Source organism: Pseudoliparis swirei, chromosome 14 (genome assembly GCF_029220125.1).
Source record: "Pseudoliparis swirei isolate HS2019 ecotype Mariana Trench chromosome 14, NWPU_hadal_v1, whole genome shotgun sequence".
Taxonomy (NCBI): Eukaryota; Metazoa; Chordata; class Actinopteri; order Perciformes; family Liparidae; genus Pseudoliparis; species Pseudoliparis swirei.
The window spans coordinates 930006-948861 of NC_079401.1; the positions used below are offsets into that span (position 1 = coordinate 930006).

An 18856-nucleotide genomic window follows, 5' to 3' on the forward strand; every position below is an offset into this window, starting at 1 on the left:
GAGAGAGAGAGACAGAGAGAGAGAGAGAGACACCTCCCTGCCCATCTGTCTGGGTCCTTATTTCATGTCGAGTGGATCGATGCTGAAGCATGCGGCGGGGAAGAGGTGCATGCTGGGATTTCTCCACGATTTGTGGGTGTGTTGTGGGTGAGAGAGGTGGGTTTTTAATGTGAGAGAGAGAGAGAGTGTTTTTGTTAATGAGTGACAGAACAAGGTCTCTCTCTCTCCCTCTCTCTGTCTCTCTCTCTGTCTCTCTCTCTAAGTTTCTTCAGAAACGTGCAGCAGAAAATGTTTCATGTGTTGGACAGGAACGACAGTGTGTGTGTGTGTGTGTGTGTGTGTGTGTGTGTGTGTGTGTGTGTGTGTGTGTGTGTGTGAGTGTAATATAGTATATCGTCATGGTGACGTCATTAACTTATTTACTTCTTTATATAATATGTTTATATATTATTATATATAATATTAATATGTTTATATATAATTTTTTTATATGTTTAGATATTATTATATTCAATATATTTGTATATTATTATATATAATATTAATATGATTATATATTATTATATATAATATGTTTATATATTATCATATTTAATATGTTTGTATATTATTATATGTTTATATATTATGATATATAATATTAATATAACATGTTTATATATTGTTATATATAATATTAATATAACATGTTTATATATTATTATATATAATATTAATATATGTTTATATATTATTATATTTAATGTTGATATATTATTATATATAATATTAATATAACATGTTTATATATTATTATATATAATATTAATATACGTTTATATATTATTATATTTAATATGTTTATATATTATTATATATAATATTAATATAACATGTTTATATATTGTTATATATAATATAGTGTAGTTATTAACTTGTAACTTCTTGGCGTTCAGACTCCGGCGTGTTCGACGGGCTCCAGACATCCAGTCAGAGTGAGACCTCTCTCCGATCCTCACATTAACCCACCGCGCTGACGGACAGTGAACTCACCGCCTCCTTCTGCCCCTCCCCCTCTCCCAGGTGCAGCCTACGGAGTGGGCGTGGCCTCAGTGGGCGTGGCCTCGGCGGGCGCCGTCGGCTCCCCAGGAGCGAAACGCAGCGGCTCGGGAACCGGAAACACCCTGAAGGTAAGAGTATACAGAGTACACGTAGTAGTACACAGAATACACGTAGTAGTACACAGAGTACACGTAGTAGTACACAGAGTACACACAGTAGTACTCAGTGGGAGTACTAATACACGAGTACCCGTTGCAGCGCTGGCTCACGAGTCCCGTGCGGCGGCTCAGTCAGGGGAAGGCTGACGGGCAGAAGAAACCGCCAATCAGAACCAGGAGGCGGGACAATAGGACCGAGGTGACCACGCCCCTCACCGGCAACGCGCAGGTGGTAAACAAACAAACAAACAAACAAACAAACACGCTGTAGAAACAACAACAGAATAAAGATGGATGCTTTCCATTGGTTGGAGCAGAAGGCGAAGAAGGAGGAGGCGGGGCTTAGCGGAGGGGAGGAGGAGCCAGAGGAGGAGAGCCACACCCCTTTACCTCCTCCTATGCAGATCATAAAGGATCCCAACAACCCCAAGGTACCGAGGTACCGAGGCCCCCAGGGCCCAGAGTACTGAGGGGGCCTCGGTACTGACTGTGTTCTGGTCCCCAGGCCCCGGACTCGGACCAGGGCTCCAACGAGTCGGACTCGGAGCAGAGGACCAAGGCGCTGAGGGGACGCATGTGAGGACCGCAGACCGGCAGAACCTCCACACAGAACCTCCACAGAACCCCAACACAGAACCTCCACACAGAACCTCCACAGAACCCCCACACAGAACCTCCACACAGAACCCCCACACACAGAACCCCCACACAGAACCTCCACACACAACCCCCACACAGAACCTCCACACAGAACCCACACACAGAACCCCCACACACAGAACCCCCCCACACAGAACCCCCACACAGAACCTCCACACAGAACCTCCACACAGAGAACCCCCACACAGAACCTCCCCACACAGAACCCCCACACAGAACCTCACACAGAACCTCCACACACAGAACCTCCACACACAGAACCTCCCCACACACAGAACCCCACACAGAACCCCCACACACAGAACCCCCACACAGAACCTCCACACAGAACCCCCACACACAACCCCCACACAGAACCTCCACACAGAACCCACACACAGAACCCCCACACAGAACCTCCACAGAACCTCAACAGAACCTCCACAGAACCTCCAACAGAACCTCCACAGAACCCCCACAGAACCTCCCCACACAGAACCCCCACACACAACCCCCACACAGAACCCCCACACAGAACCTCCACAGAACCTCCACACAGAACCTCCACACAGAGAACCCCCACACAGAACCTCCCCACACAGAACCCCCACACACAGAACCCCCACACAGAACCACACAGAACCCCCACACAGAACCTCCACACAGAACCCCACACACAGAACCCCACACAGAACCTCCCACACAGAACCTCCCACACAGAACCCCCACACAGAACCTCCCACACAGAACCCCCACACAGAACCCCCACACACAGAACCTCCCACACAGAACCCCCACACACAGAACCCCCACACACAGAACCTCCCTACACAGAACCTCCCCACACAGAACCCCCACACACAGAACCTCCCCACACAGAACCCCCACACACAGAACCCCCACAGAACCTCCCCACACAGAACCCCCACACACAGAACCCGTGTCTGAGCCGCTTGTCGTTGCAGGTTTGTGGTGAACGAGATGGTCCAATCAGAGAAGGACTACGTGAAGGACCTGGCGGTGATCGTGGAGGTGAGACCCGCTCATGTACACGCGTGTGTCTGAGGACACGCGTGACCTCTGACCTCTGACCTCCGTGTGTCTCAGGGCTTCATGTCCCGGCTGGAGGTCCGGGGGATCCCAGAGGACCTGAGGGGGAAGGACACGATGGTGTTCGGCAACATCCAGCAGATCTACGACTGGCACCGCGAGTCCGTCACACGCTAAGCACACGCTAAGCACAAGCTATGCACAAGCTATGCATACGCTAAGCACACGCTATGCACACACTAAGCACAAGCTATGCACATGCTAAGCACACGCTAAGCACACGCTATACACACACTAAGCACACACTAAGCACACGCTATACACACGCTAAGCACATGCTAAACACACGCTAAGCACACACTATGCAAACGCTAAGCACACACTATACACACACACTATGCACACACTACTAAGCACACGCTAAGCACACTAAGCACACGCTAAGCACACTATGCAAACGCCGCTATACACACACCTAAACACATGCTAAACACACGCTAAGCACACACTATACACACGCTAAGCACACACTATACACACGCTAAGCACATGCTAAACACACACCACACAATACACAACTAAACACACACCACACACACTACACACGCTAAACACACGCTCTACACACACGCTCTACACACGCTCTACACACGCTCTACCATGTGACTGATGTGGTGTGTGTGTGTGTGTGTGTGTGTGGCCTCCAGCTTCTTCCTGGTGGAGTTGGACCGCTGCGTTCAGAACCATGACCTGCTGGCCGACCTCTTCATCAGACATGTGGGTCAACTTCCTCCAGGTTAACATGCTAACAACACGCTAACAACACGTGATGTGTAACGTGTGTGTGTGCGCTGCAGGAGCGACGCCTCCACATGTACGTGGTCTACTGCCAGAACAAGCCGAGGTCAGAGGTCATCGTCATCGAGTACGAGACCTTCTTTGAGGTAACGCAGGAGGAGGAGGGGGAGGAGGAGGAGGAGGAGGAGGAGGAGGAGGGAGGAGGAGGAGGAGGGAGAGGAGGAGGAGGAGGAGGAGGAGGAGGAGGAGGAGGGAGAGAGGAGGAGGAGGAGGAGGAGGAGGAGGAGGAGGAGAGGAGGAGGAGGAGAGGAGGAGGAGATAGGAGGAGGAGGAAGAGGAGGAGGAGGGAGAGGAGGAGGAGGAGGAGGAGGAGGGAGAGAGGAGGAGGAGGAGGAGGAGGAGGAGAGGAGGAGGAGGAGGAGGAGGAGAGGAGGAGGAGGAGGAGGAGAGGAGGAGGAGGAGGAGGAGAGGAGGAGGAGGAGGAGAGGAGGAGGAGGAGAGGAGGAGGAGGAGAGGAGGAGGAGGAGGAGAGGAGGAGAGGAGAGGAGGAGGAGGGAGAGAGGAGGAGGAGGGAGGAGAGGGGGAGGGGGGAGAGGAGGAGGAGGAGGAGGAGGAAGAGGAGATGAGGAGGAGGACGAGGAGGAGGAGGAGGATGAGGAGGAGGAGAGGGAAGAGGAGGAGGAGGGAAGAGGAGGAGGAGATGAGAGGGAGGAGGAGGAGAGGAGGGGAGAGGAGGAGGAGGAGAGGAAGAGGAGGGGAGAGGAAGAGGAGAGGAGGAGAGAGGAGGAGGGAGGAGGAGATGAGGAGGAGGAGGAGGAGGAGAGGAGGAGGAGTTCTCTGCACCCGTCTCTCTCTCTCCACCTCTCTCTCCACCGTCTCTCTCCACCGTCTCTCTCCACCCGCCTCTCTCCACCCGTCTCTCTCTCACCGTCTCTCTCTCTCCACCCGTCTCTCTCTCCACCCGTCTCTCTCTGTCTCTCTCTCTCCACCCGTCTCTCTCTCCCCCTCTCTCTCCCACCGTCTCTCTCCACCCGTCTCTCTCTCCACCTGTCTCTCTCTCTCACCGTCTCTCTCTCCACCCGTCTCTCTCTCCACCGTCTCTCTCTCTGCCTCTCTCTCTCTCCACCCGTCTCTCTCTCCACCCGTCTCTCTCTCTCCACCGTCTCTCTCTCCACCCGTCTCTCTCTGCACCGTCTCTCTCTCTCCACCTGTCTCTCTCTGCACCCGTCTCTCTCTCCACCCGTCTCTCTCTCTCTCTCTCACCCGTCTCTCTCTCCACCTCTCTCTCCACCCGTCTCTCTCTCCACCCGTCTCTCTCTCCACCCGTCTCTCTCTCCACCGTCTCTCTCTCCACCGCCTCTCTCTCACCGTCTCTCTCTCCACCCGTCTCTCTCTCTCCACCGTCTCTCTCTCCACCGCCTCTCTCTCTCCACCCTCTCTCTCTCCACCCGGTCTCTCTCTCTCCACCTCTCTCTCTCCACCCGTCTCTCTCTCTGCACCCGTCTCTCTCTCTCCACCCGTCTCTCTCTCTCCACCCGTCTCTCTCTCCACCCGTCTCTCTCTCTCCCTGTCTCTCTCTCTGCACCCGTCTCTCTCTCCACCCGTCTCTCTCTCCACCCGTCTCTCTCTCTCCACCCGTCTCTCTCTCCACCCGTCTCTCTCTCTCCACCCGTCTCTCTCTCCACCCGTCTCTCTCTCTCCACCCGTCTCTCTCTCTCTCTCTCTCTCCACCTGTCTCTCTCTGCACCTGTCTCTCTCTCCACCTGTCTCTCTCTCTCCACCCGTCTCTCTCTCTCCACCTGTCTCTCTCTCCACCCGTCTCTCTCTCACCGCCTCTCTCTCTCCACCTCTCTCTCACCCGTCTCTCTCTCCACCTGTCTCTCTCTCTGCACCCGTCTCTCTCCCTGCACCCGTCTCTCTCCACCTCTCTCTCTCCATCTGTCTCTCTCTCTCCACCTGTCTCTCTCTCTCCCCAACTCTCTCTCTCTCTCTCTCTCTCTCCACCTGTCTCTCTCTCCACCTGTCTCTCTCTCTCCACCTGTCTCTCTCTCCACCTGTCTCTCTCTCTCTCCACCTGTCTCTCTCTCTCTCCACCTGTCTCTCTCTCTCCACCTGTCTCTCTCTCTCTCTCTCTCCACCTGTCTCTCTCTCTCCACCTGTCTCTCTCTCTCCACCTGTCTCTCTCTCTCCACCCGTCTCTCTCTCCACCCGTCTCTCTCTCCACCCCTCTCTCTCTCCACCCCTCTCTCTCTCCACCGCCTCTCTCTCCACCGTCTCTCTCCACCCGTCTCTCTCTCCACCCGTCTCTCTCTCTCCCTGTCTCTCTCTCTGCACCCGTCTCTCTCTCCACCTGTCTCTCTCTCTGCACCCGTCTCTCTCTTCTCTCTCTCCACCTGTCTCTCTCTCTCTCCACCTGTCTCTCTCTCTCCACCCGTCTCTCTCTCCACCCGTCTCTCTCTCTCCACCCGTCTCTCTCTCTCCACCCGTCTCTCTCTCCACCCGTCTCTCTCTCTCCACCCGTCTCTCTCTCTCCACCCGTCTCTCTCTCTCCACCTGTCTCTCTCTCCACCTGTCTCTCTCTCTCCACCCGTCTCTCTCTCCACCTGTCTCTCTCTGCACCTGTCTGTCTGCAGGACATCCAGAATGAGATCAGCTGCAGGATGTCACTCAGTGATTATCTGATCAAACCCATCCAGAGAATCACCAAATACCAGCTGCTGCTGAAGGTAGTACACACACACACACACACATATATACACACACACACACACACACACACACATATACACACACACACACATATATACACACACACACACATATATATACACACACATATATATATACACACACACATATATATACACACACACACATATATATACACACACATATAAACGGGGTGGCTGTAGCTCAGTGGGTCAGGGGGTCGTCCTGCAACCCCAAGGTTGTGGGTTCGATCCCCGCTCTCCCCATTAGTAGCAAGTGGAAGTGTCCTTGAGCAAGGCACTGAACCCCCAGTTGCTTCCTGGGCGCTTCACTGCAGCCACTGCTCCTTAATGACTAAGGAGGGTTACATGCAGAGAACTAACTTTCCCTTGGGGATCAATAAAGTATATATCTATCTATCTATCATGTAAACACACACATGCACATATATATACACACACATATGTATTATGTCTGTCTGTCTGTATTTCAGGATTTCCTGAAGTATTCGTCCAAAGCCGGAATGGACTGTGAGGAGATGGAGGTAGAGACAGAACCACAAGAACCTCGACCGCCACCGCCTGCACACAGCTAAAGTGTGTGTGTCTGTGTGTGTGTGTGTGTGCAGAAAGCGGTGGAGCTGATGTCGTTGGTGCCGAAGTGCTGCAACGACATGATGAACCTGGGCCGCCTGCAGGGATACGAGGTACATCCAACAGAACAGAACATGAACAGAACGTCAGACGTTTATTTGCAGCTTGTTCAGTTCCCCAAGTAGACAAAATAGTATTAACGTAGTTTCAACCAAAATGGAAATATAAAGGGCCGAGCAGAGAACCCTGAGGAACCCCATAAGTAATCAATAGTAATGGGCCGAGCAGAGAACCCTGAGGAACCCCACAATGATGACCCTGACGGCCCCGCTGTGTCCAGGGCAAGCTGAGCTCCCAGGGGAAGCTGCTGCAGCAGGAGACGTTCTGCGTGTGGGAGCAGGACGGGGGGGTTCTGTCCCGCAGCAAGGAGTGCCGCGTCTTCCTCTTCGAGCAGCTCGTCATCTTCAGCGAGCTGCAGCGCAAAGGCTCCCACAACCCGGGGTACCAGTTCAAGAACAGCATCAAGGTGGGCCTGTGTTCTGGTGGGTCTGGGCCTGTGTTGTGGTGGGTCTGGGCCTGTGTTGTGGTGGGTCTGGGCCTGTGTTGTGGTGGTTCTGGGCCTGTATTGTGGTGGGTCTGGGCCTGTGTTGTGGTGGTTCTGGGCCTGTGTTGTGGTGGGCCTGTGTTGTGGTGGTTCTGGGCCTGTGTTGTGGTGGTTCTGGGCCTGTGTTGTGATGGTTCTGGGCCTGTGTTGTGGTGGGTCTGGGCCTGTGTTGTGGTGGGTCTGGGCCTGTGTTGTGGTGGGTCTGGGCCTGTGTTGTGGTGGTTCTGGGCCTGTGTTGTGGTGGGCCTGGGCCTGTGTTGTGGTGGTTCTGGGCCTGTGTTGTGGTGGTTCTGGGCCTGTGTTGTGGTGGGTCTGGGCCTGTGTTGTGGTGGGTCTGGGCCTGTGTTGTGGTGGGTCTGGGCCTGTGTTGTGGTGGTTCTGGGCCTGTGTTGTGGTGGTTCTGGGCCTGTGTTGTGGTGGTTCTGGGCCTGTGTTGTGGTGGGTCTGGGCCTGTGTTGTGGTGGGTCTGGGCCTGTGTTGTGGTGGTTCTGGGCCTGTGTTGTGGTGGGTCTGGGCCTGTGTTGTGGTGGGTCTGGGCCTGTGTTGTGGTGGTTCTGGGCCTGTGTTGTGGTGGGTCTGATGGTGTGTCCTGTGCCCAGGTGAGTTACCTGGCGATGCAGGCCTGCCCGGACGGGGAGGACCCCTGTAAGTTCGTGCTGTGGTCCCGCGGCTCGGCGGAGCGCTTCACGCTGCAGGCGGCGGCCGCCAGCATCAAGCAGACGTGGGCGGAGTCTATCGGCACGCTGCTGGACGCGCAGAGCAGCTTCCTGTCAGGTGGGTCCGGAGAGCACCTGAAGCCCAGAACCGGGGAGCTCCGGGATACGATCCGGTCGAGTTGAACCTGAATCTTTCGGGACTCCACAGCGCTCCAGTCCCCCATCGAGTACCAGAGGAAAGAGGGCGGGATGTCGGTGACCCGCCCTCTGTCGTCGGGGCGACCGCCGTCGGCCCCGCCCACGCCCAATGGCCACGCCCTCCAGCCCGCCGACGGCGAGCAGGACGACCAGGTTCGGATCCCCGTCCCCTTGTACCCCGTCAGACCTCCTGAGGTTCAGACCCTCTCTAACTGCCCCCCCCAGGAGCTGGTCCTGGTCCTGCAGGACTTCGCGGCGGTCCGGGAGGACGAGATCTCCGTGTTCCGGGGCGAGAGGGTTCAGGTCCTGGCCTCCAACCAGCAGGGCCAGAGCCTCGTGTACCGGCCGGCCAACAGCGACTCGCCGGCCGCCGAGGGCTGGGTGGCCCGCAGCGCGCTGCACACACACTGACACACACACACACACACACACACACACACACACACACACACACACACACACACACACACACACACACACACACACACACACACACACACACACACACACACACACACACACACACACACACACACACACACAGTTAGTCTCCTCCCTCCTGGGGACAGACACGCCTCCTCGTCCAATCAGACGTCCAGTTTACTGCAAACTGTCCGTGGGAGGGAGGTCACATGACCACATCATCTTCATCACCGAAGACGAAGACGACAAACTGTGATTCCAGGAAGCTGAGACGACTTAAAAAATAACGTTAAAAAAATACTAAAAGCCTCCTGGAAGAGAAGAGGTGGAGAAGACCGTCAGCCAATCAGAACTGACCTCTTGCTCGGCCACTCACCTGTTAATAGTGTGTATAAACAGACTGAAAAGACACACACACACACACTGCTATGATGAAGAAGATTAACTTTGATGATTATTAAGATAATAGAAGCTGTTTTTCACCTCAATTAGAAAACAAGAGAAACGGTTTGTCATATTGTTTGTATGTGTGTGTGAGAGTGTGTGTGTGTGTGTGAGAGTGTGTGTGTGAGAGAGAGTGTGTGTGTGTTCCATGGACAGTTAGGTGGTGACCTGGTGTAGCGTCGCCATGAACTTGTGTTTGCGGTGACAGTTTGTCTTTTAGCGAACCAGAGCTGCCAATGTCCCTCCTCCTCCTCCTCCTCCTCCTCCTCCTCCTCCTCCTCCTCCTCCTCCTCCTCCTCCTCATGCAGCTCTGGTTAGTGTGGTATTTTTCTTGTTCCTGTACATAGCCCAGGCCTCCAGCTGCTCCTCACTGACTCAACACACACTGGCTCCAGGCCAACAGATGTGGGCGGAGCCTCAGCAGATGAACTGGTTCACTAGAAGTGAGGAGGCGTCTCGGGGGACAGGGCGATGAGACCCTCCCCTCCCTGGGAGTTCCCCTCCTTTATTAAAACATTACAGACTTTGAGTTCAACCCTTGAAAAGCATCTGAATCATCTCACAGGAGGTTTCATTCAACAGCTTCAGTCCAGTGTGTCTCAGGGGCTCGTTAGGACTCTAAGAGCCCCTTTAGGACTCTCTGGGGATTCTTTAAGGGCTCTTAGAGGCTCTTTATGACTCTCTTGGGCTCTTAGAGACTCTCTAGGGGTCTCTAGGACTCTTAGAGACTCTCTAGAGCTCTCTAGGGCTCTTTAGGACTCTCTAGGACTCTCTAGGGCTCTTTAGGGCTCTTAAAGACTCTCTAGAGCTCTCTAGAGCTCTCTAGGGTTCTTTAGGACTCTCTAGGACTCTCTAGGGCTCTTTAGGACTCCTAGAGACTCTCTAGGACTCTTTAGGACTCTCTAGAGCTCTCTAGGGCTCTTTAGGACTCTAGGGCTCTTTAGGACTCTCTAGGGCTCTTTAGGACTATCTAGGACTCTCTAGGGCTCTTTAGGACTCTAGGGCTCTTAGAGACTCTCTAGGGCTCTTTATGACTCTCTAGGACTCTTAGAGACTCTCTAGGGCTCTTTAGGACTGTCTAGGGCTCTTTAGGACTGTCTAGAGCTCTCTAGGACTCTCTAGGGCTCTTTAGGACTCTAGAGCTCTCTAGGGCTCTTTAGGACTCTTTAGGACTCTCTAGGACTCTTTGAGACTCTCTAGGGCTCTTTAGGACTCTTAGAGACTCTCTAGGGCTCTTTAGGACTCTAGGGCTCTTTAGGACTCTTAGAGACTCTCTAGGGCTCTTTAGGACTCTTAGAGACTCTCTAGGGCTCTTTAGGACTCTCTAGGGCTCTTTAGGACTCTTTGAGACTCTCTAGAGCTCTCTAGGGCTCTTTAGGACTCTTTAGGACTCTCTAGGGCTCTTTAGGACTCTTTATGACTCTCTAGAGCTCTCTAGGGCTCTTTAGGACTCTCTAGGGCTCTTAGAGACTCTTTAGGACTCTCTAGGGGTCTCTAGGACTCTTAGAGACTCTCTAGGGCTCTCAGAGACTCTAGGGCTCTCTAGGGCTCTTAGAGACTCTAGGGGTCTCTAGGGCTCTTAGAGACTCTCTAGGGCTCTTTAGGACTGTCTAGAGCTCTCTAGGACTCTTTAGGACTCTAGGGCTCTTTAGGACTCTTTAGGGCTCTTAGAGACTCTCTAGGGCTCTTTAGGACTCTTTAGGGCTCTTAGAGACTCTCTAGGGCTCTTTAGGACTCTTTAGAGCTCTCTAGGACTCTTTGAGACTCTCTATGGCTCTTTAGGACTCTAGGGCTCTTTAGGACTCTCTAGGGCTCTTTAGGACTCTTTAGGACTCTAGGACACTTAGAGACTCTTTAGGACTCTCTAGGGCTCTTTAGGACTCTTTAGGACTCTAGGACTCTTAGAGACTCTCTAGGGCTCTTTAGGACTCTCTAGGGCTCTTTAGGACTCTTTGAGACTCTCTAGAGCTCTCTATGGCTCTTTAGGACTCTTTAGGACTCTCTAGGACTCTTAGAGACTCTCTAGGGCTCTAGGACTCTTTAGGACTCTCTAGGGCTCTTTAGGACTCTTTAGGACTCTAGAGCTCTCTAGGGCTCTCTAGGGCTCTTAGAGACTCTCTAGGGGTCTCTAAGGCTCTTAGAGACTCTTTAGGACTCTCTAGGGGTCTCTAGGACTCTTAGAGACTCTCTAGGGCTCTTAGAGACTCTCTAGGACTCTCTAGAGCTCTCTAGGGCTCTCAGAGACTCTAGGGGTCTCTAGGGCTCTTAGAGACTCTAGGACTCTTAGAGACTCTAGGGGTCTCTAGGGCTCTTAGAGACTCTAGGACTCTTAGAGACTCTAGGGGTCTCTAGGGCTCTCAGAGACTCTAGGGGTCTCTAGGGCTCTGAGAGACTCTAGGACTCTTAGAGACTCTAGGGCTCTCTAGGGGCCTTCATGTCAGGGAGTCCCAGACCCTCGAGTCTCTTAAGGACTCTGAAGAGGACTCATGTACAGTATTTACATGTCTTCATGACGTCACACCAACTTCATGAGGGGAAGGACGCCACCTGTGTTTACTTTTCCAGGGACGTCAATGTTGTGATTGAGGATGCCACAACAACAACAACAACAGAGTAAACACTTCTCTGGGGTCAAATATAACGGTTCCAAGGAGAGAACTTGGAGTGCCCTGGAAGGCTGGAGGAAAGGGTGCATGATGAAGAGTTTAAGGGAGTAGGGTGCACTTGTGGGGGCTTAACGGGCCCTTTTCTCCGCCCAGAGGTTGAAGGTGAGGGGCGGTGTGGGCGTCGTGCAGGCTGCTGTGAGACCGAGCTCCACCAACCAGAGCGGACCGTACAGAGCTAACGGGCGCTAACAGTCTGTCCTTGTTTGTAATAAACTTCATTTTTCATCCAAAGCGGTCAACGTGTTCTTTGGTTCATCGATAAGTCAACTTCTCATTATTGATTACATGCCCGCTGATCAGCTAACGATCAGCTAACGATTAGCTCACGCACGTTTAGTCTGCTGCGGTGTGTACGAGGTTCATGAGGTTCATACGTGACGAGGTTATGAATCATGCAGATCATTTCTCCTCTGTAGCGCAGAGGATCCTTGTCTCTTTGCCTCTTTGTCTTCCAGCTCTCCCTCTCCTGATTGGAATAACATCGACAAGTCAAGAGACGTTCTTCAGACTAAAAGCCTCGGGGACATCGGTCCTCACAGCCACGTGTTTTACACTGCGTGTTGCAGCAATGCCATGACCTCTACCCGTGGAGCATGACCTCTACCTGTGGAGCCTGACCTCTACCTGTGGAGCCTGACCTCTACCTGTGCAGCCTGACCTCTACCCGTGGAGCCTGACCTCTAGCTGTGGAGCCTGACCTCTACCCGTGGAGCCTGACCTCTAGCTGTGCAGCCTGACCTCTACCTGTGCAGTCTGACCTCTACCTGTGCAGCCTGACCTCTACCTGTGCAGCCTGACATCTACCTGTGCAGCCTGACCTCTACCTGTGCAGCCTGACATCTACCTGTGCAGCCTGACCTCTACCTGTGCAGTCTGACCTCTACCTGTGCAGCCTGACCTCTACCTGTGCAGTCTGACATCTACCTGTGCAGCCTGACCTCTACCTGTGCAGCCTGACCTCTACCTGTGCAGCCTGACCTCTACCTGTGCAGTCTGACCTCTACCTGTGCAGCCTGACCTCTACCTGTGCAGTCTGACCTCTACCTGTGCAGTCTGACCTCTACCTGTGCAGCCTGACCTCTACCTGTGCAGCCTGACATCTACCTGTGCAGCCTGACCTCTACCTGTGCAGCCTGACCTCTACCTGTGCAGCCTGACCTCTACCTGTGCAGCCTGACCTCTACCTGTGCAGCCTGACCTCTACCTGTGGAGCATGACCTCTACCTGTGCAGTCTGACCTCTACCTGTGCAGCCTGACCTCTACCTGTGCAGCCTGACCTCTACCTGTGCAGCCTGACCTCTACCTGTGCAGTCTGACCTCTACCTGTGCAGCCTGACCTCTACCTGTGGAGCCTGACCTCTAGCTGTGCAGCCTGACCTCTACCTGTGCAGCCTGACCTCTACCTGTGCAGCCTGACCTCTACCTGTGCAGCCTGACCTCTACCTGTGCAGCCTGACCTCTACCTGTGCAGCCTGACCTCTACCTGTGCAGTCTGACCTCTACCTGTGCAGCCTGGCTCCAGTGCCATGCTGTTCATGTGATATAACGCTGACTCCACACTGTGCTGCAGCGCACCACCCGCCCAGCGGTGGTGTTCATGGTCCAGGTGTTGGCGGGGCGCCACCGACCTGACATAGCTCCTGATAGGAGCAGCTGTAAAGCACAAAACCCATCGACCAATTACACGGCAGGAGGCCGGCGGGCTAAAGTTAATCCGTTATCCACTTGTTCACACGGTGAATCTGGATGGGAAGTGAAAACAATCGTCTCTCTCCAGAGCCGCCAGCAGGGGGAGCAGCTGCTGCCTCACCGGCAGTGTGTGATCACTTTTCATTCTAAGACACATCTGGTGTATTTGAGGAATATGAATGAAAAGAAGTTAAAGGAAGTGAGATTTAATAACAGGAACTAGTTAGACCTTCACATTCTTTAGGGTCCGATGCTTCTCATTGTCGTGTCGTGACATCCTGTTTCTTTGGCCGCGTTCCTAAAGTCTTATCTCGTTGACCCAGATGAAGTGACTCACTGCCACCAGGGGGCGCTTTAAGGAGGTCAGAGTGAAGTCCACAGCCAGGCGGTTACATAAACCAGTGAGTTGACATGCTCTCTGAGGTCTGGAGGTCTTCACGTGTTTCACCTGAAGCTCACCAGACAGAACCATGCAGTCCGTCTTCGCCACCAACGGCTCGGAGACCCCGGAGCCGGTGAGCGCGCCGGTGGAAGGTGAGTCGCAGAAGATAAACACTGCTCACACATTGGTTTAGTTCCAAATGCAGAACCGACCCGATGCATCCCTTAGTCATGGCTTCATATGTATTATTATGACGTGTCAGACGCTGGTGATTTATTTTGTGCTGAAATGTATTTTAAAGTTAAAGTTATGCTGACTTCTAATTATGAGACATTCAATTAAATTGTATTGAGATGATTAAACATTAATAATGAATAACATACCTGCGTGACCTTTGACCTGCAGGGTGCATCCCGCCCTGGCTGCAGGGCACCCTGCTGAGGAACGGCCCCGGGCTCTTCTCCGTGGGCGGGTCCCAGTACAACCACTGGTTCGACGGCATGGCGCTCATCCACAGCTTCACCTTCGCCAACGGTGAGACAGGAAATGAAGATCTACACGGACATGACGCCCCTGGTGGACATGGTGAGAGTTACCTGTGTGGTTTCAGGGGAGGTGACGTACAGGAGCAAGTTCCTGAAGAGCGAGACGTACAAGCGGAACCTCAAGGCCAACAGGATCGTCGTCTCGGAGTTCGGAACCATGATCTACCCGGATCCCTGCCAAAACATCTTCTCCAGGTACGGTCCATCCAGAGTAGAGATCTGGCTTAGTCCATCAAGGAGACATAGAGATCTGTCTTAGTCCTTCAAGGAGACATAGAGATCTGTCTTAGTCCTTCAAGGAGACATAGAGATCTGTCTTAGTCCTTCAAGGAGACATAGAGATCTGTCTTAGTCCTTCAAGGAGACATAGAGATCTGTCTTAGTCCATCTAGGAGACATAGAGATCTGTCTTAGTCCTTCAAGGAGACATAGAGATCTGTCTTAGTCCTTCAAGGAGACATAGAGATCTGTCTTAGTCCTTCAAGGAGACATAGAGATCTGTCTTAGTCCTTCAAGGAGACATGGAGATCTGTCTTAGTCCTTCAAGGAGACATAGAGATCTGTCTTAGTCCATCAAGGAGACATAGAGATCTGTCTTAGTCCTTCAAGGAGACATAGAGATCTGTCTTAGTCCTTCAAGGAGACATAGAGATCCGTCTTAGTCCATCAAGGAGACATAGAGATCTGTCTTAGTCCTTCAAGGAGACATAGAGATCTGTCTTAGTCCATCTAGGAGACATAGAGATCTGTCTTAGTCCATCTAGGAGACATAGAGATCTGTCTTAGTCCATCAAGGAGACATAGAGATCCGTCTTAGTCCATCAAGGAGACATAGAGATCTGTCTTAGTCCAGCAAGGAGACATAGAGATCTGTCTTAGTCCTTCAAGGAGACATAGAGATCTGTCTTAGTCCTTCAAGGAGACATAGAGATCCGTCTTAGTCCATCAAGGAGACATAGAGATCTGTCTTAGTCCTTCAAGGAGACATAGAGATCTGTCTTCGTCCTTCAAGGAGACATAGAGATCTGTCTTAGTCCATCTAGGAGACATAGAGATCTGTCTTAGTCCTTCAAGGAGACATAGAGATCTGTCTTAGTCCTTCAAGGAGACATAGAGATCAGTCTTAGTCCATCAAGGAGACATAGAGATCTGTCTTAGTCCTTCAAGGAGACATAGAGATCTGTCTTCGTCCTTCAAGGAGACATAGAGATCTGTCTTAGTCCATCTAGGAGACATAGAGATCTGTCTTAGTCCTTCAAGGAGACATAGAGATCTGTCTTAGTCCTTCAAGGAGACATAGAGATCAGTCTTAGTCCATCAAGGAGACATAGAGATCTGTCTTAGTCCATCAAGGAGACATAGAGATCCGTCTTAGTCCATCAAGGAGACATAGAGATCTGTCTTAGTCCAGCAAGGAGACATAGAGATCTGTCTTAGTCCTTCAAGGAGACATAGAGATCTGTCTTAGTCCTTCAAGGAGACATAGAGATCTGTCTTAGTCCAGCAAGGAGACATAGAGATCTGTCTTAGTCCTTCAAGGAGACATAGAGATCTGTCTTAGTCCAGCAAGGAGACATAGAGATCTGTCTTAGTCCTTCCAGAATAAGTAGAGTATTTCTTCGCCCAGGACCTATTTCATACAGTAAGATTGATGATTTGGTTGTCCAGGTTCACTTTTCTCAAACTCTCTTTAGGGCCTTCACGCACCTCAGCAACATCATCTCCGACTTCACCGATAACAACCTGATCAACATCATCCGCTACGGTGAAGACTACTACGCCTCCTCCGAGGTCAACTACATGAACCAGATCGATCCTGCGACCCTGGAGACTATCGGCAGGGTGAGTCGGTGTCCGCCGCCTCCTCATCGTACTCCTCAGACGCATCGTGTTGATCAAACCTTTCCTCCAATTCCTAGATCAACTACAGGAACCACATCGCTCTGAACCTGGCCACGGCTCACCCTCACTATGACGACGAGGGCAACACCTACAACATGGGCACGGCCATCATGGGCCTGGGCCTGCCCAAGTACGTCATCTTCAAAGTCCCCGCGACGGCTTCAGGTAAGGTGGCCCACAGAAATGTGATTGGACTTCAAAGATGTTCATGTTGACGCTGGAGGACTGTACCAGACATCTGCCGGGGAACTTTGTATTTTAGATTAGTTGCAGCAATAAAGTTACTTTATTGTACCCGAGCTCACGAAGTTGCATCTTTATCTAAAATGGTTTAATGCTGCAATCAGACCGTCCTGGAAACAGACGTATCAGCAAAGCCCTAAAAGAGAGATCCCTATCTTTCCAGCCTCTTCAGAGGTAAACAGGAACCGGGTTTCTCTTTGCCAGGGTCACGGTTTAAGTGGAGAGGGAAGTAGTTTGGTGCTGCGCTGGTGACAGAACATGCAGCGCCTCAAAACAACAACACAACAACTCAGAGGTGTTTGTTCCAGATAAAGAGGGCAGGAAGCCGGCGCTGAGGAAGGTCCAGCAGGTGTGTTCCATCCCGTTCCGGTCCACTCTGTTCCCGAGTTACTTCCACAGCTTCGGCATGACCGACAACTACATCGTGTTCGTGGAGCAGCCCTTCAAACTGGACGTGGTCAGACTGGCCACCGCCTACTTCAGAGGGGTCAACTGGGGGAGCTGCCTCAAATTCGACAAGGACGACATTGTAAGTCGTCTTCACGTCCGAACCGTCAAACCTCTACTGAACGCAGGCTTACCCACAACCCCTTCTGTCTGCTGGTACCCTTCAGAAGGTTCTGAGGGTAGAGCAATGTGCTGGATCAGAGGTGTGGGGGTCTCCAGAGGCACACCTGACCCAGGTGCATACCGCAGACAAAGAGAATAACCGGACTGTTTGCTTTTCCTTCCAGACGTTGTTTCACGTCGTCAACAGAAAGACCGGAAAGGCCGTGTCCACCCGTTTCTACGGCGACGCCCTGGTGGTCTTTCACCACGTCAACGCGTACGAGGACGACGGCCACGTGGTGTTCGACCTGATCGCCTACGACAACAGCCACCTGTACGACATGTTCTACATCCGGAACATGAAGCAGGAGACCGACGACTTCATCAAGAACAACCAAAGCTTCTCGCCGCCGGCGTGCCAGCGGTTCGTCCTGCCGCTCCACGTCCTCAAGGTGACGGCCGACGACCGGAATACATCCGACGCCGCTTCCGTGAGCTTCTGTTGAGGGTTTGTGGTGCTGGTTCTGCAGGAAGCCCCCAGAGGATCCAACATGGTGACCCTGACGGACACCACGGCCCAGGCCACGATGCAGGAGGACGGCTCCGTCTTCTGCCGGCCAGAGACTCTGTTTGAAGGTTGGTGACCTGCAGTCGGCTCGAGACGCTCCTCCTCCTTCACTCCTCTCCCCGAGCTAACGAGTCCTCCTCAGGTCTGGAGCTGCCGGGAATCAACTACAAGTTCAACGCTAAGAAGTACCGATACTTCTACGGCTCCAGGGTGGAGCTGTCGCCTCATCCCAACAAGGTGAGCCACCAAGCGCCCGACTTCCTTGGGTCAAACATACGTCAGGATGAAGATAGAGACTTCTGGACCAAGAGGTTCTCTCTCTCAACAGATGGTGAAGTTCGACATCGTCACCAGGCGCCACGTGGAGTGGACCCAGGAGAACTGCTTCCCCTCGGAGCCGGTGTTCGTGGCGTCTCCGGGAGCCGTGGAGGAAGACGACGGTGAGCCCCCCCCTCCTCTCGCCCCTCCCCCCTCCTCTCCCCATTCTGACCGTCTCTCTTTCAGGTGTGATCTTATCCTCCGTCGTCTCTGCGGACCCAAAGGTCTCTCCGTTCCTGCTCGTCCTCGACGCCAAGACCTGGGAGGAGATGGGCCGGGCCTCCATCCCGGTCCAGGTCCACATGGACCTCCACGGGCTCTTCATCCCGGCCGCCGTCTGACGGACAAACACACCGGATTTATTCCTAGGTCCCCGTCCCCAGAGGACCCCGTCCCCAGAGGACCCCGTCCCCACAGGACCCCGTCCCCAGAGGAGGACCACATGTTGGTCTGATGTCTCCAGGAGACGACAAGAGGAACTGGTTCTTATTGGATTGAGGGAATAAATGTCTTCATGTTTTACATTAAAGCTTTATTATTATTATTAATATTAATCATCTGTAACATTACATTGTGTTCTCTATTGCTTGTAATAAAGTTTAAGCCTCAACTGTCAATGTTTTGACTCTGTGGGAGTTTGATGGAATTACTTTGTCATTATTTTATTCATTTTAAACATT

The 18856-nt window shown here is 52.5% G+C and overlaps 2 protein-coding genes and 1 long non-coding RNA gene across 3 annotated transcripts in view; 2 read left to right on the forward strand and 1 right to left on the reverse strand.

The window, feature by feature from the left end:
- LOC130204784 (kalirin-like) overlaps nucleotides 1-8857 on the forward strand; it is a 28101-nt gene extending 19244 nt beyond the window's left edge. Inside the window, exons 19-33 of the mRNA XM_056431750.1 lie at nucleotides 936-974; nucleotides 1063-1169; nucleotides 1300-1428; nucleotides 1517-1630; nucleotides 1705-1775; nucleotides 2804-2870; nucleotides 2946-3049; nucleotides 3596-3665; nucleotides 3746-3832; nucleotides 6320-6412; nucleotides 6889-6939; nucleotides 7024-7101; nucleotides 7329-7514; nucleotides 8192-8366; nucleotides 8457-8857. Of these exons, the coding sequence (XP_056287725.1) occupies nucleotides 936-974; nucleotides 1063-1169; nucleotides 1300-1428; nucleotides 1517-1630; nucleotides 1705-1775; nucleotides 2804-2870; nucleotides 2946-3049; nucleotides 3596-3665; nucleotides 3746-3832; nucleotides 6320-6412; nucleotides 6889-6939; nucleotides 7024-7101; nucleotides 7329-7514; nucleotides 8192-8366; nucleotides 8457-8857 (1772 nt within the window). The remainder of the gene's footprint in view (nucleotides 1-935; nucleotides 975-1062; nucleotides 1170-1299; nucleotides 1429-1516; nucleotides 1631-1704; nucleotides 1776-2803; nucleotides 2871-2945; nucleotides 3050-3595; nucleotides 3666-3745; nucleotides 3833-6319; nucleotides 6413-6888; nucleotides 6940-7023; nucleotides 7102-7328; nucleotides 7515-8191; nucleotides 8367-8456) is intronic.
- A 4528-nt stretch (nucleotides 8858-13385) lies between these two features.
- Nucleotides 13386-18822, forward strand: bco1l (beta-carotene oxygenase 1, like). The gene is made up of 11 exons (XM_056431692.1): nucleotides 13386-14203; nucleotides 14457-14585; nucleotides 14662-14791; nucleotides 16291-16438; nucleotides 16516-16663; nucleotides 17050-17270; nucleotides 17476-17742; nucleotides 17821-17926; nucleotides 18001-18095; nucleotides 18187-18298; nucleotides 18363-18822. Exons 1-11 carry the CDS (start codon nucleotides 14140-14142, stop codon nucleotides 18515-18517), a joined length of 1575 nt encoding a protein of 524 aa, XP_056287667.1. The 5' UTR covers nucleotides 13386-14139; the 3' UTR covers nucleotides 18518-18822.
- Nucleotides 14210-14736, reverse strand: LOC130204744 (uncharacterized). The gene is made up of 3 exons (XR_008833777.1): nucleotides 14648-14736; nucleotides 14435-14574; nucleotides 14210-14334 (listed from the first exon to the last, which is right to left on the reverse strand). It is a non-coding gene; the product is annotated as an uncharacterized LOC130204744 (long non-coding RNA).
- Nucleotides 18823-18856: the final 34 nt, after the last annotated feature.